General features: G+C 50.7%; 10 protein-coding genes and 1 non-coding gene across 11 annotated transcripts; 4 read left to right on the forward strand and 7 right to left on the reverse strand.

Annotated features, from left to right (window-relative positions):
• Positions 1-386: 386 nt before the first annotated feature.
• M431DRAFT_427679 (glycoside hydrolase family 76 protein) lies at positions 387-2,306 on the reverse strand. Its single transcript, XM_024915076.1, has 3 exons — positions 1,938-2,306; positions 1,778-1,882; positions 387-1,703 (listed from the first exon to the last, which is right to left on the reverse strand). Exons 1-3 carry the CDS (start codon positions 2,008-2,010, stop codon positions 553-555), a joined length of 1,329 nt encoding a protein of 442 aa, XP_024774436.1. The 5' UTR covers positions 2,011-2,306; the 3' UTR covers positions 387-552.
• Positions 2,307-2,936: 630 nt separating this feature from the next.
• M431DRAFT_508171 (hypothetical protein) lies at positions 2,937-4,723 on the reverse strand. Its single transcript, XM_024919079.1, has 2 exons — positions 4,320-4,723; positions 2,937-4,221 (listed from the first exon to the last, which is right to left on the reverse strand). Exons 1-2 carry the CDS (start codon positions 4,569-4,571, stop codon positions 3,067-3,069), a joined length of 1,407 nt encoding a protein of 468 aa, XP_024774437.1. The 5' UTR covers positions 4,572-4,723; the 3' UTR covers positions 2,937-3,066.
• A 1,079-nt stretch (positions 4,724-5,802) lies between these two features.
• On the reverse strand, positions 5,803-9,395 carry M431DRAFT_494985 (hypothetical protein; the record flags this gene model as incomplete). The annotated part of the gene is made up of 2 exons (XM_024917308.1): positions 5,803-6,504; positions 6,576-9,395. 2 exons carry the CDS (start codon positions 9,393-9,395, stop codon positions 5,803-5,805), a joined length of 3,522 nt encoding a protein of 1,173 aa, XP_024774438.1.
• Positions 9,396-11,219: 1,824 nt separating this feature from the next.
• M431DRAFT_86337 (hypothetical protein) lies at positions 11,220-11,666 on the forward strand (the record flags this gene model as incomplete). Its single annotated transcript, XM_024923664.1, has 1 exon — positions 11,220-11,666. A coding segment is annotated over one exon (447 nt), but the record flags the coding sequence as incomplete, so codon positions are not given.
• A 1,832-nt stretch (positions 11,667-13,498) lies between these two features.
• Positions 13,499-14,713, reverse strand: M431DRAFT_85638 (hypothetical protein; the record flags this gene model as incomplete). Its single annotated transcript, XM_024923579.1, has 3 exons — positions 13,499-13,543; positions 13,595-14,616; positions 14,692-14,713. The coding sequence occupies 3 exons, from the start codon at positions 14,711-14,713 to the stop codon at positions 13,499-13,501; spliced, it is 1,089 nt and encodes a 362-aa protein (XP_024774440.1).
• Positions 14,714-15,083: 370 nt separating this feature from the next.
• Positions 15,084-15,155, reverse strand: M431DRAFT_t106. The gene has a single exon. It is a non-coding gene; the product is annotated as a tRNA-Thr (tRNA).
• A 35-nt stretch (positions 15,156-15,190) lies between these two features.
• M431DRAFT_427832 (hypothetical protein) lies at positions 15,191-17,398 on the forward strand. The gene is made up of 9 exons (XM_024915077.1): positions 15,191-15,497; positions 15,569-15,581; positions 15,695-15,721; positions 15,778-15,843; positions 15,900-15,978; positions 16,032-16,234; positions 16,303-16,366; positions 16,440-16,584; positions 16,665-17,398. The coding sequence occupies exons 1-9, from the start codon at positions 15,367-15,369 to the stop codon at positions 17,023-17,025; spliced, it is 1,089 nt and encodes a 362-aa protein (XP_024774441.1). The 5' UTR covers positions 15,191-15,366; the 3' UTR covers positions 17,026-17,398.
• Positions 17,399-18,476: 1,078 nt separating this feature from the next.
• Positions 18,477-20,320, forward strand: M431DRAFT_85336 (hypothetical protein; the record flags this gene model as incomplete). The annotated part of the gene is made up of 4 exons (XM_024923540.1): positions 18,477-18,671; positions 18,780-19,077; positions 19,151-19,668; positions 19,727-20,320. The coding sequence occupies 4 exons, from the start codon at positions 18,477-18,479 to the stop codon at positions 20,318-20,320; spliced, it is 1,605 nt and encodes a 534-aa protein (XP_024774442.1).
• Positions 20,321-21,003: 683 nt separating this feature from the next.
• On the forward strand, positions 21,004-23,554 carry M431DRAFT_115688 (hypothetical protein; the record flags this gene model as incomplete). Its single annotated transcript, XM_024911942.1, has 6 exons — positions 21,004-21,090; positions 21,419-21,501; positions 21,622-22,319; positions 22,384-22,498; positions 22,570-22,734; positions 22,798-23,554. The coding sequence occupies 6 exons, from the start codon at positions 21,004-21,006 to the stop codon at positions 23,426-23,428; spliced, it is 1,779 nt and encodes a 592-aa protein (XP_024774443.1). The 3' UTR covers positions 23,429-23,554.
• A 19-nt stretch (positions 23,555-23,573) lies between these two features.
• Positions 23,574-24,095, reverse strand: M431DRAFT_553811 (hypothetical protein; the record flags this gene model as incomplete). The annotated part of the gene is made up of 2 exons (XM_024921393.1): positions 23,574-23,868; positions 23,930-24,095. The coding sequence occupies 2 exons, from the start codon at positions 24,093-24,095 to the stop codon at positions 23,681-23,683; spliced, it is 354 nt and encodes a 117-aa protein (XP_024774444.1). The 3' UTR covers positions 23,574-23,680.
• A 1,286-nt stretch (positions 24,096-25,381) lies between these two features.
• Positions 25,382-26,884, reverse strand: M431DRAFT_494994 (carbohydrate-binding module family 66 protein; the record flags this gene model as incomplete). The annotated part of the gene is made up of 1 exon (XM_024917309.1): positions 25,382-26,884. One exon carries the CDS (start codon positions 26,882-26,884, stop codon positions 25,382-25,384), a length of 1,503 nt encoding a protein of 500 aa, XP_024774445.1.
• Positions 26,885-27,459: the final 575 nt, after the last annotated feature.

Consider the following 27,459-nt stretch of genomic DNA (forward strand, 5'->3'; position numbering starts at 1 on the left):
TATGTGAGCCCTACATACACCAGTAGATTTGCCTTGATTTACATGAGCTTGCAGGTGAAGCCATCTATATACAGGGCATCGAATTTATATACTCCATCATCAGTCCGTTGTCCAGTATTACCTCCTGCTTTTGTTGCCAAAAATACACTAGCCATGGAATAGACAATCACTCCACTGTGGATATGCAACAGAATATACCAGTTGTAAACGGCCAAAGGTAAAAGAATGGCCGCAGATGGTATTTCATATGATAAAAATGGTTATTCGGTTCTTTTATCATGCTCCCCCCGAATTGGCTACGAAATATGGTTGCTAGGACTGGAGGCTCAGTTGGATTGGACAGAAGCAAGCATTGAATATCCGAAACATTCGCTCTTTAACAAGACATTATTCATAGATCTTCATCAAACACATCAATCTCTAAAAAAGAACCAAAAGCATGGTAGCTAAATACATGGGTGCATGTATATATAGAATATAAACCGACTTCCATCCATCATTCCACCCCACCGTGCCCAAGCCGTTGCAACTCACCCTCACCAAAACTTGAAGTTACAACAACCCATACAGAATTCCACCCAAAACAACCAAAGCCGCCATGCCATCCGCAGCAACCCTGCTTCCAGCACCCTTAGGCGTCGTAGCAGCCGGACCCGAAGGCGAAGTTCCGCTAGGCTTGTCAGGGCTCGTTCCGTTAGTCTGTCCCTTTGCATTCTGCGTCAAAGTGGAAACAACAGCAGACAGAGCATTCATCTGCTCGCCAACGCCAGTCAGTCCGTCAAAAGTGCTGTTGGCCCCAGCCCACGAGAATCCGCACGCAGTTCCCGCCTGGCCCGAAAAGCCTTTGGATGGCGATCCCGAGCAGGCCTTTGCCGCGGCCTTTGCATTCGTCAGGAGAATCGGCTGGATGGTGGCACCGGTGTAAGGAGCCAGCTGAGCCGTCTCTCCGAGCGATCGAATAAGGAAGCCCTTGAAAGCTTGCAGATCGGTGCTGCACGTCTTTACCGTCTCGCACGAAACCTCGACGAAGATGCCGTTGCTGACAAAAGCCTCCTGCACGCCCTTGAGCAGGCCGTCGACGCGCGTCTTCCACTGCGTGGACGTCGTGGCGTTGTACAGCGCAGCACTGCCGTGCAGGAAGAGACTGGCGCTCAGGCTGGTCTGGGTCTTGTCAATGTTCTTGCAGTTCTCGGTGTTGACGCCCTCGAGGACCCAGTACGTGTCGGTGATGAGGCCGGCGTCCTGCTCCCAGCTGAAGATCTTGGTGGCCCAGTCCGAGTACGTGCTGTTCTTGGTCTGCAGATACAGCCTGGCGGCGAGATCGAAGAAGACGCCGTTGGAAGCCGAGTTCTTGAAGTCGTAGCCAGCGTTAAAGGCAGCGATTTGCCACCGAAGACCACCGTCGCAGTTCTTGGTGTCCCATCGCTGCACAAAGTCGTTGAAGACATTCACAGCGAGATCCTGCCACTGAGGCTCATCCTTGGACGGGCTCGGGAATCCGCTCTCGGCCGCGGCGATGGCGGCCAAAGCCCAGGTGCCCTGGTCATCGTTGCCCTCGGCCTTGGACTGGTTCGCCGGCAGGAAGTTGTTGCTGTCGCCGACCTGGTGCAGCAGGCCCTGGGATGTCAACGAGTTGTACGAGTCGTCGCCCGTCTTGGCCCAGTAGTCGATCAAGGCCGTGAACAAGGCGCCGGTTTCCCACCCTGCGTCAAGTTAGTTCTTGTTCGCCATAACTCTTCACCCAGACGGTTGAATCAGGAGGGAAGGGGGGGCGGACAGAAGTATGGCTGGGGGAGATTGCCCGGAATCTGGCCCGTCTCGTTGCCGTTGTAATACTTCATGAGCCCATACGCAATGGTGCTCGCGCCATCCTTGATCGAGGCTGCCTGTCGTATTAGCAATCACGAATCACTAAAGCATCCAAGAAGCTGGCGTACCATCACTAGTAAAGTCGACCTTGACAGCGCCAGCAGAGGCACCAAGAAACGCAAGAGCCAAAGCAGACTTCATGTTTACGGCGTTGTTGTATCAAATGACTTTGACGATCGGTTTCACACCACAAAGCACCTCGTTCAACTTAGCGAGTGACAAAAAAACGAAAGACGATTTCAATCCGCAGACGCGACACAGCAAAAAAAGATAACAGCCAACAGAAAACGAAGGATTGCCGGCACAGAAATAACGAAGGACAGGCTGCTTTATGAGTCGCGGCCAACGAGAATAAGAAAAACAAGAGTCAGTCGAGTCTTTCACGCAATTAGAACACGAAGTGGACCAACCGCTACATTAACGCCGCTTCCCCTGGCTCCGCTGTCTCAAAACGGCATGACAACACTTTGTCAGCTTCGCCCAAATCAATTTGCCCTCAAAACCCGTTCGTCCATTATTAGCATCGAATCCAGTCTGGAGAAAGAAAGAGAAAAAAAATCCCCCGAGTCAAAAAGAGGATCCAGCGCCATTCCCCCTTGAGTCAAGTCCCACGACGCCAACCCGGCTACAGAAGCCGAAAGAGAAAATTCCAAACCCCCCTTCGCACTCGTCTATTTGCCCAGATTCAAAACCAAGTTCATTGTTTCCCCCGGATTCTTTTTTTTCTTTTCCGTTAACCATAACAGGGGGGTTTAAAAATCGACTTCGGCGATTGCCTCTTTGAGACAGTATAGACTCTTTGAGGAATATACGGATGTGACTTAGTTCCGTGTCTTTTTAGTGCCAGAGGGGAATACGATGTGCGTCGAGATAGTCGGGGTGTCATTCGTCCATTTGTGAATACGAAGCGGCCGCTTTTCCCGTCAATCATTGAGCTGTCAAGGGAAAGCAACAAACAACGTCCTTGGCAAGAAGACGCTTATTGGCGGAGAATACGATGGGACTTTCTCGTGTTCCTCGGGACAGCCCGTCAACAAATCTTACCTGTTCTAGGAAGATATAGGTAGCCTCTTCGCATGATTGGAGATGACTCGGTATTTCATAGCAACATCGAAAGCAACACGTTCATAACGTTCTCGTATAAGTCACAACTCTATGATGAAAAGCAAACAAACAAAACACCAGCTCAGAATCCCCTCACAACCCCTTCTCAACCAACGCCTTCATCTCCATCATAAACTCCTCCATCGAACTCTTCGCCAACTCTCTCCCCCTGGCCCTTTCTGCCCTATCCGCCGTCACCGTCCACTCCTTGGGCACCTCCACGCTCCCAACCTCTCCCTGCCGTCCCAGAATCATCTGCGAGACGGCAACGGCGCATCTCGCCGCCACGGGCATGCCGTGCCCGGTATACCCAGCGCAAACCCACAGCCCAGCTCCACCACCAAGCTCCTCGGGCACGTCCCCAACAAAGGGACTGCCGTCTGCGGAATATCCCATGATGCCCGTCCACTGATACCGCGCCCTCAGCTCTTCCTCCTCCTTCTCGCCCTCTGGCCGCAACTTCAATGCAGGACGAAGTGACCGTCGTAGCCGCGCCGCCACCTCATCGTCAATCTCATCGTCCTTCCACACTCCCTCCCCTCCATCAGGAACACTCAACCTCTCGCCCCCTACAATAATCATCTCCAGCGGATCGTCCCTCTCAATCAAGTAATTGTCGCTATCCTCCGCAAGCCAAACGTGACTGTGCTCCAGCATCACGTTCCTATCCGGCGGCTCCAAAGCGGAAACCTGCCCCCTGACGGGAACAATCAGCCCCGTCATCTTGGGCAGCAGGTGAGACGTATACCCATTCGTCGCGAGAAGCACCTCCTTTGCCACAACCTGTCCCCTAGGCGTGTGGACCACCCACGAGTCCAGCCCCTCTGCCTTCTGTACATGCGTCACCGGCGTCGTAGTCTGTAGATTAAACACCTCCGTCGACTGCTGCGTGAACAACGCTTCCAGAATCCAGGCAACTAGTTTATATGGCCAACACTTTGCAGCATACGGCTGCAGCACTGCTCCTCGAGCATTGGGCACTCTCAGCGCTGCAAGGTCCTCAGGCTTCGTAAACAACTCCGCTTTGCCAGCCAAATCAGGATGATGCTTGTTAATGTTCTCAATTCTCTTGGCCACAAGCTCGACAAACTCATCCGTAGGTAAAGCATGAACACCACCAACCCTCCTCCAATCACACGGCACATTGAACTTTGTAACAATGTCCTCCAAGAAGCGATACGTCTCAAGCTCAAAGCGCGCAATGTGTGGCTCCCTGCCGTAAATCATGGGCTGGCAATGACCTCCATTCTAAAACTCCCCATGGCAATCAGCATCATCAAACATCCTAGAAGCGGCTCGAATACACCGAATTCACCGCATGTAACGCAAATCCTCGTAAAACTCACCCTTCCTGTAGCCCCCCAGCAAGCCTCCCTCGCCTCAAGCATCAACACCGACCTCCCCCCGGCAACAAGCTCCCGCGCAGCAAAAGCCCCCGTTATGCCGCTTCCAACGATGACGACATCTGCCGTCGCGGGCAGCTCTGGCGTTGATCGACGGCCGAGAAGCACATATGACGGATCGCGATGCCAAAACGACTTGGTGCTTCGCGGGCTGGGCAACCCGGATTGCCCGTCTAGCAGAGTAGCGGTCACCATGGCTGCGTATATTGTAATCTATGGCTAGTATTTGGATAAAGAGGAAAGATGTGAAAGGGTGAACAAAAGCCACAGTTTAAATACTATATGGAAATGCGAGGAACCAGATAACGAGACACTCACATCTGCATTCCATGTGATATGAAGACTCACAGTTGGTTGCTTACACTCGGCTCCCTGCTCCGTTATTCGCAACGGCATTACGACGCGCTAATGCGGGGTCCGGGGGGTCAACAATTAAACCTTGTAGAATACGTGTAATAGTTCAAGTAACATTACACAGAGAGCATTGCAAGCCAAATCACTCATCAATCAAATGCACAGAATCGCAAGCCAAAATTACCAATCTCTAGGGATATCATTTCGTATTCATTGCATGTCGTCGTAAGCATCATGAGAGACAGACTAACCTCCCTACCAACTCCAGGGGAATCGCCCTCAAGATCCTTCCCAATTCCAAACCCCAACGCCGTAAAACCAGCTGTCCATTCCATCTGCATCGCCCTTGTCTGTTAATATTTATTCGTACATCAATTACAAAAAGGAAAAAGCAAGCAATTTCTTCCTGGTTCTATACATGACAGCTCCCTCTGGCCCTCACCTTGGACGCTTCTTTGATTCAAAGACACAAGATTGCGTGCTTTTCTCATCTCAAAAAAACTCCAACCAAGGTGGGTTTGCTTCTAAAGCCGTTCCAGTTCTAGCCACGCGTCATTGACATGTCTATTCGATCTCAAGTATAGTTGGTACACGCAATCTCGTCCAACGAGACGCGGCCTCCGCCTGCCGCCTGCGTAAGCTAATCGAAGGATCCGAGGTTTGGTGGAGAGAAGAAATCTAAGGGAGGATTCCTTCGATTGGCGTACAAGTAGAAATTCGTTTTGCCCGTTCAAGTCGTAAATACCTTTCCAGGTATATGAAAAGGCAGGCCGAGGTTATTTCGTAATCCATCAGGGCGTCAAGGGCGAGTGCCCGTAAAACAAAAGAGAGAAAAAAAAATCGCTATATGCAGAGCCAGAAGCTTTGATAAATTCAAACGTCGGCCTGTCGTATCCACTCGTACATATCTCGGTCCAAGGTAAAAGTAGCTGAAATGCTCATCATACGCATCTTATGTTCCTTGGATATATCCAGCCTCGTTGTTTTTTGAAGCAATCTGCTGTAAACAAAGAAAGAAAAAAGTACAGAGCGTAGTCAAATCTTATTCAGCAAAGAAGAAGAAAAGAAAACTTTAAGCATCTGTCATTTCGAGGTCGCTGTCGTGGACAATGGAGACGGGGAACAGCTCCGAAGGGCCCCAATTTCCCTCGTAGACAATGGCGGGCGCATTGCGGTGCTCTGCCACCCACCGCATGCCCTCCAAGGCCAAGACTTCTTCGATGCGTGGCCGTTCTTCAGGGTCCTGTTGTGTCATCCACCGAACAATGGAATCAAGGGAGCTGGGGTGGAAGGCCTCAACCATAAAGTCGGGAGGCTGCTGAAGTTCCGATCGCTTAAAAGAGCCAAACAGATTGCCAGAGCTGCGTGTTCTCTCCGTCTCGAGATCATCACTCGTCGCAGAGTCGGCAGGGTTGCCAAGAGCATCCCGCTGGACATCGCTTGATGGCGTCCAAGTGAGGCTGGGTACTTCAGAGAGATCACCAGATCTGAGAGCAACCCATGTAGGCCCGTTGTCGGGAAGCATCACATTGGCCGCCGTTTCCAAAGTCATGAGACCCAGAGAAAAGATATCGGCAGACTGATCGGCTTTGCCTTCCAACATTTCCGGGGCCATGTACTCGCGATCTCCTTCAATGTCTACCCGGACGTCTTCGGAAACAGCCTGGGCCAATCCAAAGTCGCCAATCTTGAGGACTCCCTCAAAAGTAATGAGAATATTCGCCGGTTTCATATCTAGATGCATAAATCCGGCTTCGTGAATCTCTTTCAATCCCTGTGAAGAAAAGAAAATGTCAGCGATTAGAGACTTGGACCGAGCAAGATTAGGGGATTGCGTCAACTTACCAAGCAAAGATCTTGCAAGATCTTGTAGATGCGGAAATCATCCAAACGACCAACTTGTCCGATGTTGGCCAAAAATTTATCCAGGGTTCCCTCTTCGCAAAACTCTGTCTGGATGTAAAGGTGAAAGTTATGCTCCCAATCGTCGATATATTGCACAACATGTTCAGCATGTGATAAGGCCTGTAGAATGCGAGCTTCGCGCAGCTTTACGTCCCTGTCTTTGGGGCCATGGTACGGATGTTTGCTCTTTTTGACGGCAAAGACTTGGCTCTTGAAGGAATTCTTGGTGTGGCTGTCAATCGGGGTGAATGAAGAAGATACAGAAAAGTCATTGTGGTGATCCTGCTTAGTTACCCGGTATACGGTAGAAAACTCGCCCTTGCCAATCTGCTCAACCTTGTCAAACTTGGAGTGTAGGCTGGCATCGACATCCACGTTACTGGTACGACCGTTGACTGGCGTGACGAAGATGCTCATAGACGATCGGAAGTCTCGGCTCGTGGTTGGTGTGACCGGTGGTGGCATGCTGGTTTCTCTCCGTCCGTCTCCAGCTCGGGAGATGGATAAGCGGCTGGCATCTATTGGCAGAAAAGTTTCCAGGGGAGTCTGAGGAGTGCGTCGTCCATCGGCAGGGCTCGCTGTGTCAACACACATCATCTTAGTACATACTCTGGTTCTGGATGACTTTAAAGATCCGCGACTAGGCTGCTGCGTCGTCGAAACTGGAGCCTCAGGATTGAGCGGCGGGGGCGCACTAAGCCCCCTCTGGGACCTTGCCCGTCCAAACGAAGATAAGGAAAGAGGGTCGGATGAAGCTTCTTCGCTGTCCATAGGGGTAGATCGACTGGCTAGCAACTGTGCTCCTTCGACTTGGTCCCTTGGACTGGCGGACTCTTCTGGGATCGACTTACAGCTGAGATCTCGTGGTCGTGGGGGTGTTGCCTTGACTGTTGATGACAAAAACGATCGGTTGGCACTTGGGCTTTCCTGAGAACTTTCACTAAGGCTGCTCAGACCACTGAAGCTTGGTGTTAGAAGGTTTTTGGTCGGAGTGAGAGAGGCATCGCCTTCGGTCGGACTTGCAAAGTCGGCACCATCATCAAACAGTTTCCGGTCGTCACCATCGACGCTAAGGATGCTTCCACGGCGGGCGGCTAGAGCACCACCGCGTTGGAAGATTGACAGGCCTTTTGAAGGGTTGCCAACGGTATCAGGGACACGACCCAGGACAGGGTTAAACGGGGTAGAGGGGACACCGCCAAACGATTTGCGATAGCTTGCTCTCTTCTTTCCAGAACTAGAGGGCGGCGGAAAGGTCGCGAATGGGTTGGTGTGTTTTTTGCACGGCGTATCAGGCGGCGCCATTTTCTTGTCAGCCTCCTCCTCAGGGTTTCGGTTCACTTTGGAAATAAGCCCAGTGGAGCTGAATGCGCCGATCCAGAGCTGGTGAGATTGGTTTGGCGTTCCTATTGAGGCCCTGTGCTCGTTGAAAGATCGAGCAGTGGGGCGAGTAGCACCAGGGGGCAGAGACCTTGAAAAGGGATGCGGCTTGTGGGCGACCTTGGCAGGCGCATAGAGCGACTGCTCTTCAGTCAAACTGTTGCCAGATGTAGAGGTTGTCAGGGTCTTAGACAGCGGGTGAGGCTGGTGATCTTTGCTTTCAGCCTTGGAAATGGTCGCGCTGGGCGCAAAGGGATTCTCGCGAGCCGCTGTTGGGGGCACAAAAGAGTCAGTAGAAAGTCGCGGCCGGCGTCTAACAGGCGTTGAAAATTCACTGCCAGGCTGCGAAAGCTGTCGCTCACCAGACTGCTTCCCCCAAGAAGTCTTTTCGCCGTAGCGCTGCTGCAGCGTTGATCTCCGGAGAGATGAAGATCGTTTTGGAATGCTTGATGCGGGAGAAGGAGATGCCAGGTGGTCACGGTGAAAAGCAGGTCCCGCCATGCCCGACAGCTCGTACTCAGGAAATGAATCTTCATGTATATCAAAGGCTCCAGGCGGCGATGCGCTTGAGCCAAATATGTTGAGATCCTCCGTTTGCACAGAGCTCGTAATGCCATGCAAGTGTCGTCGCTTGGCCACGGGGCTGCCTTTGGTTGACTGATCCAAGTTCATTGTTGCGTCGCTGCGCTTCAAAGCACCTGCTGTCGGAATCATGGGAGAGTCGCTCGTTGAATCCAACGATTTTAGAAACGAGAATTGAGAGGCTTCTGTAAGATCAAATTGCACACTTTGCCGAGTCGATCTGTCGAAGATTTTGCGCAGTGTAGAGCGGCTGGGAGTATTGTTGATGTTGATGTTGTTGTTATTGTTGTTTTCCTGTCCTGCAAATCTAGGTCTAGGAGAAGATGGCGGCGAGCGTGAGGAAGTAGAGTTTCCAGAATCGGGAGTGGCGCTCAAGGCGCGTTTCAACGGGCTCTTTGGGGACGCTCGTGTTCGGGTGATGCGCGAAGCAGGCGCCGTTTTTGTGCTTTTGGCGGATCGGAGCGAGAGCTTAACGCCTGGCCGAAGGGGTGTCTGCACAGGCGATAGGTGCGGGGCGCTGTCGAGGATTGACGAGCCGACAGCTGGCGGAGCTGACGAAGGGGGATTCAGCACCGGGCGTTGTTGGAGGGGTGTTGTAACAGGCCGTCGACTCGGAGACAGTGAACCATGTCGCGTGCTGCTTGAACCTTGAGAGTTTGTTCTTGTTCGTGCGAAAAGCTTGGTGGGGGATCGTGACATTGACCGTCGAAGGTTGCGAACAGATGCTGGGTCCATATGATGAACATGAGTGGGCGAGGGCAAAGCCAGAGTGCCACCGCCACCGTTGGAAAAGGACATGGCACTGGAATGAAGGCAGTGCAAAACAATGCTCAGAAGTTCTGCTAAGTGTTATGAGAAAGCCGCGGACCAAAAACCACCAGGTTAGGGAATGTCGACGGTGCTGAAGACGTGCGCAGCTTCGGATTAGTTGGTCTCCTCGCAAAGGTTTGATTATATATGAAGCGCGCTGTAAATATCTCCTTGGTTGGCAGGTCTAAGAAGGCCAGGAAAATCCGTGCATCACACCAAGGAATAAAATACACAAACACACAAAGAGTAAATCGGTCTGTGAAGGAATCGAAGTCTGAGATGCTTGGGAAACGAAATCCAGTCGAGATGGTGGGCGATGTGGGCAACGTAACAAGAGGTTGTAGATAGAGAAACAGCCCACGGATGGAAAACGTCCGGGAGGGTTATGCCTGATAAGAAAAAAGAGAGACAAGCCGTGAAGAAGCCCGAGCGGGTCGCAGCGAAGAATACCAAAAGAACGTCTTATCCAGTCCGCATGCTGAGATGGGCGGCAAGCAGGAGGAGCCGAGAGTCAAGAAGGCCCAATGAAGCCAAGTCGACAACTCAGAACAAGCGGATGCTGGCCAGAGGCAGTCACAGCATGGCGTGGGCGGACAGTGTATAGAAGGAAAGGCAGAGAGAGAGAAAGAGGTGCTCACGATGCGTATGTGCCCGGCGCACTCTCGCAGATATCGCCCGCTTGTGAAGATGGAATATGTAGATATTGATGGCAGATGTACTTGCGTCGATAGTCGGGCTGGGAGGATCGTAGAGCCAATATTCGCAGGTCCAATATGCCTCCCCGGATGCCTTTCAAGCACCACCCCTTGTTGAGTCGCCGCTCGTTGCTGTCGTCGTCGCCGGCTTCGTATCGTGGGTAAGTGACTCGGCTAGGGTTTCGAAATTGACTTTGGCAGCGCAGCCGCAGTTTCCCTTGTGAAGCAGCGTCGGGCTCGGCCACGGCTGTGACTCAATTGAGAGACAGAGTAAAACAAAATGCACACGCAGGGAGAGAGTGAAAATCCAGGTCAAACGCCGGATGGTATGCAAAGGTGTTGGAGGCGAGCGTGCAAAGGGAGGCGGGAGTACGAGTACGAGTACATGTGCAGTAAGCTCGATTTGACAATCACAGGTAACGGCTCGGTGGTACCTTCTGCGGTGTACTGTGGTTTGGGAGCAGAAGGCGCGACTGAGATGCTGCATTGTTTATCATCTTACCAGACAGGGCCTAGCGCAGCACGCGGGAACGCGTCTTCAACCAGCTAAAGTGGAACCCATTTGGCAACGACCCCTGTGTCCGCCCGGCAGAATTTTAGCTCTGTAGCTCGGTGCGCCACAAGGCCCTGTGACAATCCTTGCTATCTGAGGAGAGTTTTCTCGTTCAAGAGAGAACAATGTTGGATGGTTTTCATGATTATTGAAAAGTAGTTTTCCATTACTGCTACTGCTACCATTACGAAAAATAAGTATACTGCATGTATTGCGTTTAACTTCAGGAAGTATTCAGCAGTGCCACAATTATTGCTCTGATGGCGTGTTCGATATACCTCAGTCCATTACAGCGGACCAACGGGCAAGACATTGCATTTCTCGGCCTGCCCATCATCCACGGGTCCTTATCAATCTTTTGCACAGCCTGGTCACAAGCAGGTGTGACGACAGTTGACCAAGAATAGTACAGGATTTAACATTGCCACCATGATGTCAACCATGAGAGGGCACTGGAACTCTACCATATGCTCAAACCACAACGCAGCCTATCGATTCCTACAGCACAACTTACAACACTCTGAGTCTCCAAACCCAACCCAGGAGGGGCACGGGTCTCGCTGACGGGTCCAGGAACAGCGCCTTGGCCTTGGGAGGGGCATTGGCGCTTCTTCCTACGCCAACACCAAACTAGGCGATGACATCGATGATCAAGGTGACATGGATCGGATGAGCAGTGGCAAAGACTGGCCCAACCGTATGTTTCTCCCTGCATGTTTCGGGTTTCATGGTTTAGCTTTTTTCTTTCCCTCGCCTTCGCCACTTGTTCCCCAGACGCCAGGGTTCATGCAGCATGCGGGTAGCACGCGTCAATGCACCTCAGACAAGCTCATCGAGGCAAAAAGTATTAAGAATGAATGGTCAATGGTTTGTGAGATGCCGCCGGCTCAGCCGCCATGTCAGAGACAACACCGACTACTCGTGCGAGTATATGTGACAAGGTCGCCATTTTTAACTCATGTCTCTCTTCAACCCAGCCTCTCTTCCCAGTTTTTTCAATTGACTAGGTAGGTGTCATTGCCGGTGCGGTGGGCGATGACTCGCTCATCGATCAAAACAAACAAGGCTATTGTTGTTTACTTGCAGCCTTGGAAGTGTGCGAGTTGCCACTGTTTTGATATCTTTCCACGACGCGTTTAGAGGGTCCAAACAGCCACCCATTTTTTGAACTTGGGTAAACCTTGTTCAAATTGCTCCATACTACACACAAATCCAAAAGTTGCCCCTATTTTTTGGGTGTTCTCTCCGCCATGGATGAAGCTAAAGCGGTGGCATTGCTCTAGCCCATCTTACCCATTTACACAGTCACATCCCTTTGAACCTGTATTCCTTCGCTGTTCGAAGGACGGTGGCCCCCCTTTTTTTTAGTTTTCTGGTCATTTCGCTTCCCGGCTCGCCATTCCGGACCCGTCCAGCCGGCAGCTCATGCAGCGCGCCTCCATCCTCAACCTGCTTTCCCCAATACCTCTGCTCAGCTTCTTTGGTCAACGCCTGCGAGTCATGGCCTGGAATGTTCCCATATTCGATGATTAACAACTTTGCTAGGCAGCTGTATGTAGTATTTCGTGCTTTGGGACCTATCGCCGTCATCACATCTCTAGGCAGCCAAAAGATGTGCTCCGTATTGTAGCAAGGCACCGAGATAGCCTCCAGATGCACGACCAGCGAGTGGAGCAGCTGGAGTAGCTAGTCCATGACAACCAGTCTCTCTCTTGCCAGATGTGGGAACTTTGAATGTATCCGAGCTTTACTCATAACAGCAGAATAAGCCGGTATCGATGAATTGAGTTGCGGAAGCGCAGTATTGTACTTGCCAGACAAGGTCTTACATACGAGTACATCGAGGCTGCAGGGCAGAATGGCCTTGATATCACACACTTTATTTGGCCCAGAACTACTAGGTGCTAAGAGAAAAAACCGACCGGGCTTAATAAATCAGATACTTAACATTCCTGCTTCAGAGGATGCACACTCATGTATATCTTGATCATTCAGTACCTAAATACAATTGTTTACACTACGGCTTCCTAATGATGAGATACATCAGACGGTCGTGGGGCCTTTGCCGATTCAAGCTCTGTGACATTTTGTGGAGCCACCTGCAGGTACCAGACAACGGGCATTGGTTGCAAGTTTGAGGTCTACCCTACAATGATCGAGGAAAATGAAATATCGAACCTTTTTCCAAGTCGGCACCAGGCTTTTACGTATGAAATCGAAATGAGTTCTATGGAACAATGTAATCTCATTGATTGTAACACTAGGTTCTGGATATTGCGTCATATTATTGGAGCGACTGTCGGTAGATGCAGTAGATGACGAATGTCCCCAGCTTGACTTAGCACATATAAATCATGACCTCGATGATTCATATCTTGAGTTGTCAAGAGAATGCGGTAGTAACAACAGGAAAAATGAACCAATTCTCCCACAGGCTGACTCACATGTCCTGGTAAATGTAATGCTCTCCTACTCCGCAATAGACGCGCATCCAAGAATCTCTGGGATGCTGGATGCTTGCGGTCACTTCCCGTGTTAGTCAGGGCTCTGCAGCTGGTCCATCGATCCGAAACGTGTTCTGGGGTAAAATGGCGATCAAACCGCCGATTAAATTACATCGATCTACCGATTAAAACCGGGAATCTGGACAAGGGCATCTGCACGTCATGACGAAGTTTGGAGATTGACTGAAGAACATATACGTCATAAATACTAGAGTGCCTGATAGGAGGTATGCACAGCTGCCGTCAGTAATAATCACAGAGATTTGTTAGCCTACATATGCAAATTCGGTCCCAAAGAACGCTCCATGCCCCATATGCCGCGCTGTATATGCGCCCAAATCAATACAGTTCCATCTTCTCTAGGTGAATCAGGCCGTTCGGAGGCTGTTCCTTGTATTAGCAATTGCGACCACCATATGTCATCTGCTCACTCACCGGAATGAATTGACGTAGCTTGACGCCCGCCTGTCTAAACACCTCCGCCGTCTCAGTATCCATGCTGTATCCATGAGCGTAAACCACTTCTGCGATGCCGACCTGGCAGATCTTGATGCTACACGTCAAGCACGGACACGTATCGCAGTACAGCACGGAGCCCTCCCGGATACGCTCCCTCCCGGCCTCCAGAAGCGCATTCTCCTCAGCGTGTATGCACAAACACGTGGCCAGTCCAACCCCAGAGCTGCTCCCCTCGTTACATCGAGGACAGCCACCCTCTGCACAGTTTCGCAAGCCGCGGGGGGTGCCGTTGTACCCTGTGCTGATGACTCGCCGTTCTCGCCCGACCAGGACGCAGCCTACACGGCGTTTCATGCAATTTGATCGCTGTGCGGCCAGAGATGCTAGAGCCATAAAGTAGGTATCCCAGCCCGGCCTCATACGGTCAGGGTTGGGGATGTCGAGTTTCCCCAGAGTCGCATAGAGATGAGCCAGCGAAGATGAGGTATTGAGTAGCCTAACGGTGGCCCGCGATATGAGCGGCTGCAGGCCAGTGTGAGGATCGTACAGATGTAGGTCATTTTGGGTGACAAACTCCTCAAGGGAGATGGTAGATTGATCCGGCTGCTTGGAGCGTTGCTGGAAACGACGCCAACGCACGGTGAGCGGAGCGTCGATGGAGATGAGCAGGAAGAATGGCCGTCGGATGAAGACGTCAAGCACCTTCTCCGTGGGGATGTCCGTCGTCACAAAGCGGCTGCGCCATCGTCGAGTTACAAAATCCAACAGGTCTTCAGCCGTAGCAAAGACATAGGACGAGGAGGTCTCAGGCCCTTGCTTGGTACCATTAACCGCGGCGGTTACCCCAGCAAAGGCCGCACTGCCGCTGTCAGGGGACGAAGATGTCTTGTCCGTAGCGTCCTGGTCTGAGACCGACGCAGGGGGTTGCAGGTAGAGGTGCTTGAAGCCGTGATGCTCAACCAGATACTGGGCCACTGTCTTCTTGCCCGAGCAGATGCCTGCATGTCAGGTTAGCCCGCTATATCTCGTTTGAAGCCCTGTATGAGAAGACACTGCGCATGTGGATAACGTACTGCCACATATTCCGACGAGCATCTTGGCCACAATTATAGCCCTAAGAATTCACTGGCCTTGTGATTTCCTCTGAGCAAGTCCCTCCATAAAAGAATTTCAGATCGCGTCTGGGCATCAATCAAGGCGCGGCATTGGTAAGTGGGGCGATGTGGAGGAAGCATTCAATGGATCGATGGGCCTTACAGTAGCTGCTCCAAAAGAGCTGAGAGTTACGCCATCCACAAAAATTCAGAATTAGCAGCACTACATGGTACCGACAAACACAGATATCGGCATGAGTTTGACGACGGTTTACAATACGAAACATGGAATAGACGGCCATAGCCAACCAACCTGTCTCATATAATCATTTTACATGTTTAGATGGAAGCAAAAAAAGGAAAAAAAGAACTGCCCCCACACAGATTTGAACTATGGACCTTTGCATTACGAGTGCAACGCTCTACCCCTGAGCTATAAGGGCGCTCGATGATCGAAATGGAACTAAAGTCAAAGGCTTTATAAATCCTAGAGCCACTACGACAGAAGCTGCACGTACCTATGCCACAGTCGGTCGTAAAACTCTTTCCTGGTGGCGGGGTGCTTAGACGCAAGTCATCGTCATTGCACCTCTTTAAACATAATTCAGCACAATTCTTTCCGTTTGATTAGAATCACCAAAAAGACGAGGAAAAATGCAACTCAAGACAATTCAGAAGCTGGAGCTGCCGGCTGCAGCGGACATGCATGTCCATTTGCGCCAGGGCGAGATGATGGACGTCGTTGTGCCGACGGTTGAGCAAGGAGGAGTTGATACGGCCTTTGTGTATGTTGTTTCTCCCTGTGACTAACCTGGAAATGAGGGTTGTTAGGCATAGCTGACATGAGATATATTAGCATGCCAAATCTTGTATGTGATTGCAGTAGCTTTGATTTTAATACAACATTGACTCACACACGCTTCTTGACGGAATTCTCTCACTCACAACATGTTATTCATTGCATGGGCTGACAGGTTCATAGGTGCCCCCTTTGACAACCGTGGACCAAGTATGTTGCCATGCATGGCTTGCAACCACCTTTGCAGATGGCTAATTCTCATCGAGGTTCTCGAATACCAAGGCAAGCTCCGTGCTGCCGCGCCTAATGTCCATTTCCTCATGTCCCTCTACGTAAGTTGTATCTACGTATCCGAGTATATGTGGACAAGCACCTAAGACAGGTCTAGCTTCACCCATCAGTTACACCAGAGACCATCGAAAAGGCAGCAGAGGCAGGAATCACAGGCGTAAAGCTATATCCTCAGGGTAAGTTACTTACGTTGTTACGACTCAAGATGAAAGGCACTGATTCAACACAGGAGCGACCACCAACTCTGAGCATGGAGTGGCCAACATCGAGGCATTCTATGACACTTTTGCTAGCATGGAGAAGCATGATATTGTGCTCAACCTACACGGAGAGGTCCTTGAAGCCTTTGCTCCAGAAGGCACAACGCTGGAAGAGGCTTTCCTTCCCACCCTCAAGCAGCTCCATGAGAGATTCCCAAATCTGCGCATTGTGGTATGAGAGACTCTACTCGAAGTCCCTTATCATCTTGAGGAGACGTTAATATTTGTAAAACCTCACAGCTGGAGCATTGCACTACGGCTGCGGCAGTGGAAGCAGTCAAGGCCTGCGGACCTAACGTTGGAGGTATTGCTTTCCCCCTGTTATCACATTTGCCCTCTTTTCTAAAGGACTCCTGCTGATTGTATTGACACCTCAGCGACTATTACGGCCCATCACCTTTACTTGACAGAGGCTGATGCCTGCTGCGACCCTTTTGCATTCTGCAAGCCCATCCCCAAGAAGCCCACTGACAGGGACGCTCTGCTCAAGGCCGTCGTCAGCGGTAACCCGAAATTTTTCTTGTGAGTTATTCCGCCGCATTTGCACTCCCTTATGCCTATGCATCACCATTGTGTGATTTGACTAACGTGCATCTTCATAGTGGAAGTGACAGCGCCCCCCATCCGCTTACTTCCAAGACTACGGCTGCCGAGGGTAAGGCGCCGGCTGGTGTCTTTACACAGCCATACGTAGCCCAGCTCGTGCTCCTGGCACTGGAAGAAGGTATCGAGCGCGGTGTCATCAGCGAAGAGGATGTTACTCAGGAGAAGCTCGAGGGATTCCTCAGCAAGTTTGGAAGACGTTTCTACAAGTTGTCCGAAACCTCTGGGAACAAGATCGTTTTGGAGAGGAAGGGAGAGAAGATACGACCTAGCGTTAAGAGCGATAGTGGAGCTGTAGAAGTTGGCATCTCGAGAGCAGGCACCGAAGTCTTCAGCCTGACATGGGTAAAGGCGGCATGAAATATTTAGCATATTTGACTTTGTTGTATGGATAGGGGGGGCGTTTTCGCTTTATGCGAATGTGGTGCTTGAAACTCGGCCGTCTCGGAAGGGTCTGAGTCCGAGATACATGGCATTACGGGAACTAGGGATTAAACTCTTGACGGCGGTTAGCTCCGAGACGGCTCATGTTCCGGAGTGGCGTGATGGATATATCTACCTAGGTATGCAAGGATGAGGGACATTGGGCGACGCGAAGGTAAATAGAAGATGTGATAACGTCATGTCCAATTCCGAAAGTCTGTGGAATGTACTACCCAAATGATTCAAGACAAAGGCATGGTATTAATAAAGGTAACATATTGGTACATGTGATTAGCTCACTCAACCGTTGCCATGATTTACTTTATTTTACAATAGCTAAGCAAGGTGAAACGAACATTTTATTAACTCGTTCATTCTCCGCGGATGTATCCACGGGTGAATGGAACATGTCCGTCGATGTGTGCAAACGCTACATAGCCAACCAACAGCAAATTCGGAGGCTGCATATCGAAAACAAGCTTGGAGTATTCACATGCTGAATCCGCAACGAGACAAATTATCTGCAAATGGGTTTCGTCATACAAAGGGGTGTGTTTTGCTTAGTCGATTTGCATACGCAATCTGGTTTCGATTACCCAGACTAACAATGCAGTCTTCTCCTCCATGGGGGCGAAGAATTGCTCGTATGAGGTCAATACGGATAACCGGCCGGTAGGCTATCATCGCGCTATTCGGATTCAAGCTCCACTGGCAACTCCGAACGATGCCCTCAACTAGTCAGTCTTTCGTGGAAAAATGAATTCCTCCACTCTTCGCAACTGCGTACCTTGGCCCAGACCCCAACGGTCAATCATATCCCATTCATTGCAAAAGCCCCCAAATTTCAATCCACACAGGCGCCCTTATCGAGCCCACCCATAAGGCTACTGCTCGCATTAATATGATTAGAGCGGGCGCAGCTTTGCTTAGTCCTTCATCACGAGCCCGCGAAAAATTGCCAGCGAAAGAGAGGCAAAAGACCCCTGCCAATGGACCTATTTCCGGTCTCCACTCCCCAAGCAGTTCGTGCAAACACACCATCAAAAAAAGCAAAGAGCCGTGACTGGTCATTTCGAGTTATTCATGTCCGTTGTTTTATATAAGTTTGATATCATAAGCACCAGCGACAAGCGTTGCATTAGGGGAACCGACTCAGTTGAGCTGAAAGAAATGTCCAACGGCGAGTCACGGAGAAGAGAGCGGGGAGTGGAGAGCTGAGAGCGGGATTGATTGACAGGTAATCTAACTAAAGATTAATATACAGATGGTCTTGGTAGCTCCCCTCCCTTGTGATGCAATTTGTGTCGAGGGGGAAACGCTTTTGCTGTTCGGTGCTGTTGGATATTCGCTCGCGTCGCTGCCCTTCACCGGTTTCGTAACGAGCAACGATGGAGTCGCTCAGTGTGGCTCTGGTTTCATTAGCTAGCGTCGTGTTAGTGCTGCGACAGACAGACGCGACAGTTCCTCTGGCAGCAACATTTGGTCTTGTGGTGTATGTTGTGGGAACAGTTGTGTTGAAACTCGGAAAGGCGTTGATATACCCATTCTATATCTCTAAGTTGCGGCATTTGCCTGGACCAAAGGTATGGCAAATTAATGTGTTTATGATTGGTGGTGGGAGATTGCCAGAAAACACGAGCGCAAGAGAAAGAAAAAAAGGAGAGAGCTAATAGCTGTTGATGTCAATGTAGGATAACCAGTTCCTCGTCGGACAGGGCATTCGCCTGCTCAAAGCGGCCGGTCCCAATGATTTATATCTCGAGTGGGTGCGCAAATGGCCCGATGCGCCCTTCATCCGCCACCTCAGCTTTGGCAACTCGGAGGTTCTCTTGGTGAACAGCCTGGAAGCAGCTCGCGAAGTTCTCCAGACACATGCGTACTCGTTTGTCAAGCCCAGCTTCTTCGTGAAGCTGGTGGGAGAGATTGTGGGAATTGGCATCTTGTTCAGTGTGGGCGACCAGCATAGGCAGCTACGACGAATCACGGCTGGTGAGTCGTCCATTTTTGAAAAGAAGTCGAAAGCTCTGCAATTGAGTTGATGCTGATATGGTGCTTGTGATAGGACCTCTTTCGAAGCCGAGCGTGCGAAAAATGCTTCCCATATTCAAGGACAAGGCCAGAGAGCTGTCTGTCGAGTTCGATACGGCGATTGGAGAAGATAAAAATGGAGTAGTTGAAGTCGAAGCCCTAATGAACCGAACAGCCTTCAAAGTCATCAGCACCGCCCTCCTTAGCAGAGACATCTCCGAGTTTCGATCCAGCTCATCGCCGCTCAGCTTCGAGGAGTGCTACAGGGCCGTTCTCGTCCCGCCGCTGCTGGGAAAGCTCATCACGTTTCTAAACCCATTTATTCCGCTGCGGTGGCTCCCGATCGAAGCGAATCGAGCCTTTATCCGGGCTAATAATGCTCTGAGGGGGATGCTCACCGAGTTGGTTGAAGAGCGTGTGCAGCAGGTCCAGCAAGATAAGAAGAGTGGCCAAAGCGATGAAAAGGCCGATACCAAGGACTTTTTGACCAAGCTGATTGAGGCGAATCTGGCTGAGAAAAAAGGTGTTTCTGACCAGATGTTGGTAGACCTTGTAAGCGGTTCCCCCGTCGATGTGATGGCCAATTCCGGCACTGACTCGTCCAATCTAGATTATCCAAGGCGTTTCTGCTGGCCATGAGACTACAGCTGGTGCCCTCACTTGGACTGTGTACTCACTCATCAAATACCCGGATATGCAAAAGCGACTGCGCGAAGAAATCCTATCTGCCCAGCAGAAACAGCCCGACCTGGATGCCGCAACCATCGACGGTCTCCCGTACCTCAACAACATCATCAGCGAAAGCCTGCGCGTCTACTCACCAACCCTCATGGCACCATGGGAAGCCGGCGAAGACGTCGTCATTGCAGGCGTTCTCATCCCCAAGGGCACCACCGTCACAACGATTCCCGCCATGGTTCACCTCAACCCAGCCATCTGGGGTGCAGACGTCGATGTTTTCAACCCGGATCGATGGGACTCGACGACAGGAGCGGCGGCCAACCCTTTTGCCAGCGAGTCGTTTATTAATGGCCCGAGAACGTGTCCTGGTAGAGCGCTTGCGCTGCTAGAGATTAAGACGGTGCTGGTGGAGATGATGAGCAACTTTTCGCTGGAGGCTGTTGATGTGGATGTAGGGTTTGAGCATCCGACTTTGACACTGAAGCCAAAGGGGGGATTGCATGTTCGAGTGCAGAGGCTATGAGGTGATGATTGATACCTGTATATAGTATAGTTCATATTCGTATTTTGGAGTTGACAGCGACATGCTAGGTAGAAACTAAATTACCCACGATGTTCATGCTACATGGTATTAAGTCATATCGTAAACGCCCTAAGAAGAGTTTTATAGATCCATTCTGAATGCTGTAAGAGGCTGCCACAACACTGGAGTTGTGGAACCTCGTATTCTATTATGCAAATGCAACTCGCAAAAATTCAAGGTTCACAACTCTTCGTCAACTCAGTTGACACCATCACCAAACCACACTAGAAAGACTCGAAACAGTTGGTCAGCGCCGCGTCTAGCCTCTCCCGCTATGGGGCTGACGCGCCTTTTACGGCCTCCGCCTTTCTCCAATTGGCCTGTCTCCGCGTCAGCAGCGCACTGAGTCCTCGAGCAATGCAACTCTAATAAGGGGCAACCCAAGAACTCTAGCAAGCGAACCGGTCCTTGAAACCAACGGCCACCTAAATGAAGCATACACCTCAACTTTAGTAGTTACTGTAGTAGTACGGAAACTAGTTTTGATAATTAATCATCGTCCTTTTCTCTCTCTTCATCCTCTGGCGTTCCATCTCACAAACTGGTTATTTTGTCTCCTCCCCGCCTGTCAGTGTCTCCATTCGTCCATTTTTCGCCCTTCTCCACGATCCAAGCACCTCCGGATGTCTTCGAGCCGCCAACCACAGCCGAGACGCAGCTCGGGCCGCACGCTGTTAGCCTGCGAGCCTTGCCGCAAGAGGAAATCAAAGGTATGGACCCCCCGATTTTCCACGTTCAAATCTCGTCCTTTTCTGGGGGCCAGGATTCGATGAATTGCGTGCATATGTGTGTATGGGTTAGCCCAGTTTACATGGGCAATGCCTGTTCTGTTGTCTATCCTGTGCTGGTATTGATGAGAGAGTCTGACTGGTGGAATCTCGTCCGGCCCCATCACGGACATCAGAATCCTCCCCGGGCCCCATCACGGAGGTGACAGTCTGGTGCAGCTTCTGCTGGGGGACCGGCATGACTAAACCAATGCAAATGGAGTTCCCCTGATAGATGCTGAAGCTGAAGCTGATGCCTTTTCATTTGTAGTGCGATGGCGAGAAGCCACAGTGTGGCTCCTGTCGGTCCCATGAGCTGGCATGTCACTACGAGCCAGCTCGAACCACACGGCGGTATGGGCCCTTGTTCTCCTACCTCCGTCCCATCTAGCTTGTATTCAAGATTCAGCATGAGATTATACGTATGTATCTGTAACAAGAACCGCTGGCTAAGTCCTCGACGTGTTTCTCCAGACAAAAGTACTGGGACCGCGACTATGTCCAGGCCCTCGAAGACCAAGTCCGGCTGCTGTCCGCGTCTCTGGAGCAGTCCAAGGAATCCAGATCGTCTCAATCAGCTTCCCCGGCCAGCCAGCCGTCCCCCTCGGAGCCAAAACAACTCCCGTACGGTCCGAAGATGCTCAAGGCCCTGCACGACTTCGGATCCGTCAAGTGGGCCGACGTCACCGGCCGGGATGGACTCCCGATGCTGGCCGGGCCGGGCCGCTTCTCCTTCTACTCCAACACCCTGCTGCCAACGTTTGAGGACGGCACGAAACCCTCGCCTCCACCCAAGGAGGTGATGTCGAAGGAGACGTTTCTGTTGGAGGTAGCCTCAAACTTGAGCTTGAAGCAGCATCTTAAGGCGCACTTCCTCGACAACATCAATCCCTACTACAAGTTTATTGATCCTGTCTGGCTCAACTTCTCTGACTTGTTCCCGCACAATGATACGGCATTGCAGCTTCTTTACAGTGCCCTTTTTGCGGCTGCCGCGTACTCGTCGCCTGTGGCTACTAGAGAAATCGCCGATGCCTTTATGACATATGCTGAGGGTCTGGTGCAGCAGTGTTATCTTGAGCATTTGTGTCTTCCTGTGTTGCAGGGCCTGATGATTATTGCCTGGCAAAAGCATGTGATGCTGGATGCGGCCAAGGGCCACCTATATCACTGTAAGTCATGGGATTAATCTGTTCGTTGTTGATCATGGGCTGAATGGGAATCTCTATCCTGTAGACATGGCCATCGGGCTATCCAATCATCTAAAAATTCGAGACTTGCCGGCCCAGGAGCGGACTGTCAACGACGTGGCCACCATTAGGACCTTTTGGTCTCTATTTTTCCTTGACCGGTTTGTTCACCATCTCAGTATACTTGAAGAATCTGATGTGAACTAACCCCTTTCTTTTTTCATGTATATAGGATTTCTACTCCAAAGTTAGGCGCCTCTACAGCGATTCCATGGGACCCTGACAACATCACGCCGTATATTGATACAGTATCACCGGAATTTGTCGACGTGTCCGCCCTCTCTTTCGACCACCACTGCCAGTTATATAATATCCAGCAGCGGTACATCGACGTCATGTAAGTAAAAGACCCTTTTCAACTGGGGTCCATTACTAGATTCTGATGAGCCACAAACGACAGGTACTCGCCCAACTTCCAACAGCGACCAGCCGCCGAAAAGCAAGCCATCTTCGCCAAAGCAAACAACGAGATGCTAGCCCTACGAAAAAAAATTGACAGGCGCCTCTACATCAGCCGTAACGTAAAGCCCGATAGAGTCCAAGTCGTCTTTTGGATCACATATCACTCCATCTTGATCAACCTCTACCGCCCGGTTCTCAACCCCAAAGACCCCGGCATGGTTCACAACATCCCCACAGCCTTTCGATCCTCGACGGCCTCAGCAATGGCAATCACTCGACTGCTTAAAAGCCTGCAGGCGTCTGACGAAATCAAGTATCTTCCCCCGTTCATCATCTACCACGTCTTTCGCGCGGCGTTGGTACACGGCCTTAACCTTATCGCCGCCGAAGAAGCTGGTGGTCAGCGAATGTCGTCAGGAAACTTTTGGTCTTGTTTCCGCGTGCTTGGAGAGTTGAGTGGTATCTGGAAGGAGCTTTCTGAGGGCACGATGCCTTTCGTGCTTATGGCTACGAGGGGCTGGGGATTCCAGGAAGAGGTGGGTGGGACAGAGGAAGATGATGAGGAAGAGGATGATTATGAGGCGGGAATAAACGACCTTCTTGGTGAGCTTGAGGGAGAAGTAGTGTAAGATGTGTGATTGTTCAAGAAAGAATTTCTTAATGGCGTTGGCGGAATTGTTGTATAAAAGCGTCAGTCGTAAAGTGGATGTAAAAGGTGAAGCGTTTTAATATATTAAAAAGATCAAACATTGCGCACAACAGGCATATTTGTGTATCTATCTCAATGTATACCTATTGACTCAAGCATAGAAATAACATCATTCAATCAGAGTGTCGACACAAGTCTCCCAAACAAACATCCCATCTCTCACCATCCCCATTTAGTCGGACGTGCAAGTCACGAAGCCAACTGCAGCAGGCGGGTGAACCGGCACAGTTGTCGGCTTGCGGATCGAGACGGCCCCAAGGCTCTTGTTAGTAGGAGCCTGGAAAGAGCACGAAGTGAGGACGTAACGGCGGCCGTCAAAGGGGGGCGCGACGAAGACGTCAGTGACGGTGCCGCCAGAAGCTATCGAAGAACTGTATTAGTCTTTCACTATCTTTTGTATATGAAGATTGGGTTTACGTACACAGCTTCTGGGTGCCGTTGTTGATCTTCACGTTGATTGGCTTGGTGAAGGTGCCGTTGGAGTATGTATAAGCAATCTGAGCAGTGCTCTTGTCTTGGAAGTGGTGAGCAGGCGAAGCGGCAGCAAGGCCGGTCAGGGCAGTAGCGATGAAAGCAGAGAAATGCATCTTGACAGTGTAACTTTTATATGATAGACAAAGTATACGTATGTACGAGAAGTGAATGACAGTTATCTTCAATGTGTCTAAGGAGCGCGAGACGTTAGAAGAGATTGATGTATGTTGAACGAAAGAAATCGCTCCCTCTCCCCCCTTTTAAGCAAAACCATTTCCACAATACCCATCTTATAGCCTTTCCATCTGTTACTTCTGTCTCCATTTATGTTGCCCATCTTTTCCCAATTCTTGCCATTATGGAGTAGAGAGTAATATACCGTATCAAATCCCGCTCTCACCTAGTGTTGCACGCGCCTACTAATCACAGCTAATATCTTTGCTGCTGTCCAAGCCGGCAGTGGCAGAGATCAACATTAAGGGACCACGGTGAGTTATCTCAAAGTCTGACAGGTCGGTGTTGTCAAGGGACGGGGGCCTGAAGATCATTGCCTAGCTCGGAACAGTCGGTTGTTAGCTGGCAAGGGGCTGACAAGGCTATGAGGTTATCTCGTTGCCAAGATTTGTGAGGCGGTACTATTTCCTCCACCTATATGATCGCTTTTTACTTACTCGAGTTGCTGTTTCGAGGGCCACTGTTTTATCTCTGACAACATAGACAATTGAAAGCGTTATTTTTTTGCGATTCCTAATGTTTCTTGAGTCAGTGCAAGCCACCAGAATATTCTGGGGCCCTTCGTTTGAGGTTGTAGTGATCGACAACAATTACGGACCGACGCTCGGTGGAAATATTTCTCTGTGCACCGTGCTTGATATCCAGGCATATGACGCGGCATCGCCGACAATTGCAGACTGATAGACAGGGCTTTTTTTTGTGGAAAAAATTCGAGTCATGTCAGATTCTTGTGCTTTTCGAATAGTACACAGTTAGTCCTACGCCTTGATATGCAACTCCTTCGCACGGCCATCACACGGTAAAGCAGCATCTGACAATTGTTCCTGCTGCTTATGTCTGAGACGCGTCCTGGGTTCTCTTGCAGAACTTGATCGACGTAAGCGTCATACCGAGATCTGCGCAAGATGCCGAGAGTGGCAGGTCGCAGAGAGTCTGAGATGATGTTGTGAGATCGACAAGTCGTGAGAGATCGCCAGCATTGCGTCTTACCCACTGTAGCATATTGATAACGTGGTAATTTCGTATGATCAGTCGATATTAATATAATCAAAGGCTTGGTCTGACATGAGCCTTGACGATGATCACAGGCTGGTTCTATAAATGCAGCACAAGGTAGTGATGGAGAACTCTATCTGAGCAAGTAAGGAACATCATTACCCATCTTCTAGCTTGAAGAGATGCGAGTAATGTTGACGTTATCAAACTCTGCCTCTATCCCAAATACCCTCACGCCGTCCATTCCGCTCTTATAGACATCATCTTTTACGCTGATGACAGCGTGCCGCTCGCCTTTGAGCTCCACATGTATTGAGCTACCATCTGCCGTTACCCTGAGTCGATGTTGCTCTGCCGGCTCAATACCAACCTCTTCTCTTGCCAGAACTATCACCCCGGTTGCATCTGTTCGGCCGAGGACCAGAGAGCCTGATGTGCTGATGACCGCATAGTAACCTTTGTAGGAGTCATCGTCACTGGACGGGCCCGACACTCGAAAGAAAAGGCCTGCATAGCCCATGCAGTTGCTGTTGCCCTCTTCGGAAATTTTCACGTCGGCCTCATATACAAAGTCGGAAAAGTTGGTATTGAGCAAGGCCAGGCCACCCGATGAAGCTTTGCCTCGCAGAACATTTGTTTTGGCATCCCAGTCACCTCCATGGGTTTCCCAACCGATCATGTTTCCGTCCTCAAAGTTGTCATGGACCAGCATCTTGACTGGTTCAATAGTGCCATCCTCATTGAAGTAGAGCCGGTCATATGCCAAATGTCGGTCGTTTCCGTCCGTTGACCCCAATGGATGCCGATGGTACAGCATGTAATAGATGTCCGTATCGGGGACTTGAATCACGGCATTGTGGCCGGAGCCTGTCGCCACGGCTTCATCTTGTTGCAGTATCTTTGCGATGCGATCAAAGGGCCCAAGTGGTGAGCTGCTCATGCCATATGAAACCGCATAGTCAGGGCCTCCCCAGCCACCCTCGCTCCAGAAGAGATAGTAGATGCCGTTACGCTTGAGCATCTGTGGCCCCTCAACGTAGTTCTCCGGAGTAATCTCCTTGAAGGTGGTGTCATCGTCAAAGGTGTCGAGGCTAATCATGTCGTCGTTCAGTTTGGCGACGTTGGCGTAAGAGTGTCCGCCATAATAGATGTAAGCTTGTCCATCGTCGTCAATGAAGACGTCTTGATCGATTGGCTGTGCGCCGTTGTGATATGCGCCGATGAGTGGGTGGCCAAGAGGATCTCGATACGGGCCCTCTGGCTTCTCTGCCACGCCCACGCCGATGCCGCCCAGTTCCGAGTCTGACTGGATATCATTGGCGCCGAAATAGAGGTAATACGTGCCGTTGCGATGGACTGGCGCCGGAGCCCAAACAGCCCGATGTGCCCAGGTGAAATCGCCCGCAGTCAGGATCGTCGAGTGCTTCGTCCAGTGAACCAAGTCTGGAGATGAGAAGGCGTCGAGATATGTCTGTTCATCATATGGCCGCGACGCCGTCGGATACACCCAGTACTCACCATTGTAGAACTGAGTGTCTGGATCAGCATACCAGCCGTCGACAAACGGATTTCCCGCTTCAGACGTGGCAAAGTCGGGCGTCTTGGATGCAGCAGCCAGGCAAGAGGCAGACCAAAGGGTCACCAACAGTGCTTGAACCGATCGAGACTGCATCTTGAGATGGTGAATAAGCTAGGTCAGCTCTCGCATCATTTACTTAGTATTTCACTCTGTGGTTTCTGATTGCCTAGAAGCTGAAGCCTGTTCAGCATCGAGTGTTGAAACAAGCAAGGCACGATGATCATGCGGCGCAGCTCAAGTGATCCTTCAACAAAGGTACTAAATTCTAGCGCTGCGACGGTACAGCCATCAGGTACCGAGGTACAAGCGCCAATCTCATCACGTAAATTCCAACGCCAACAGACAGCTGTCGTTTATTTTAATCAATTACATGGAGCATGATTGAGGGAATCTTCGAGGTGGACGATTGTAGGACTGTACAGGTAAGTGTAAGGTAAGCTGTCCAACTTCTTCTACTCCACGGGATAAACTTGATAGAGAACAAGGCCCACAGATTGATAAGATCAAATGCCCGCCACCTCCATCTTATCAGCTCATCTCCCAACCCTCAAACAAGGTCACCCAGTCATTCAATTTTTCAAAAAGCCCTTCTTGACCAATCGATTCTCTGCCCGAATCCTGAAATTGGTATCGCGCGCCACCATTGACAAGACGGTATTTCGGCACGG

Source organism: Trichoderma harzianum, assembly GCF_003025095.1.
Source record: "Trichoderma harzianum CBS 226.95 unplaced genomic scaffold M431scaffold_6, whole genome shotgun sequence".
Classification (NCBI taxonomy): Eukaryota; Fungi; Ascomycota; class Sordariomycetes; order Hypocreales; family Hypocreaceae; genus Trichoderma; species Trichoderma harzianum.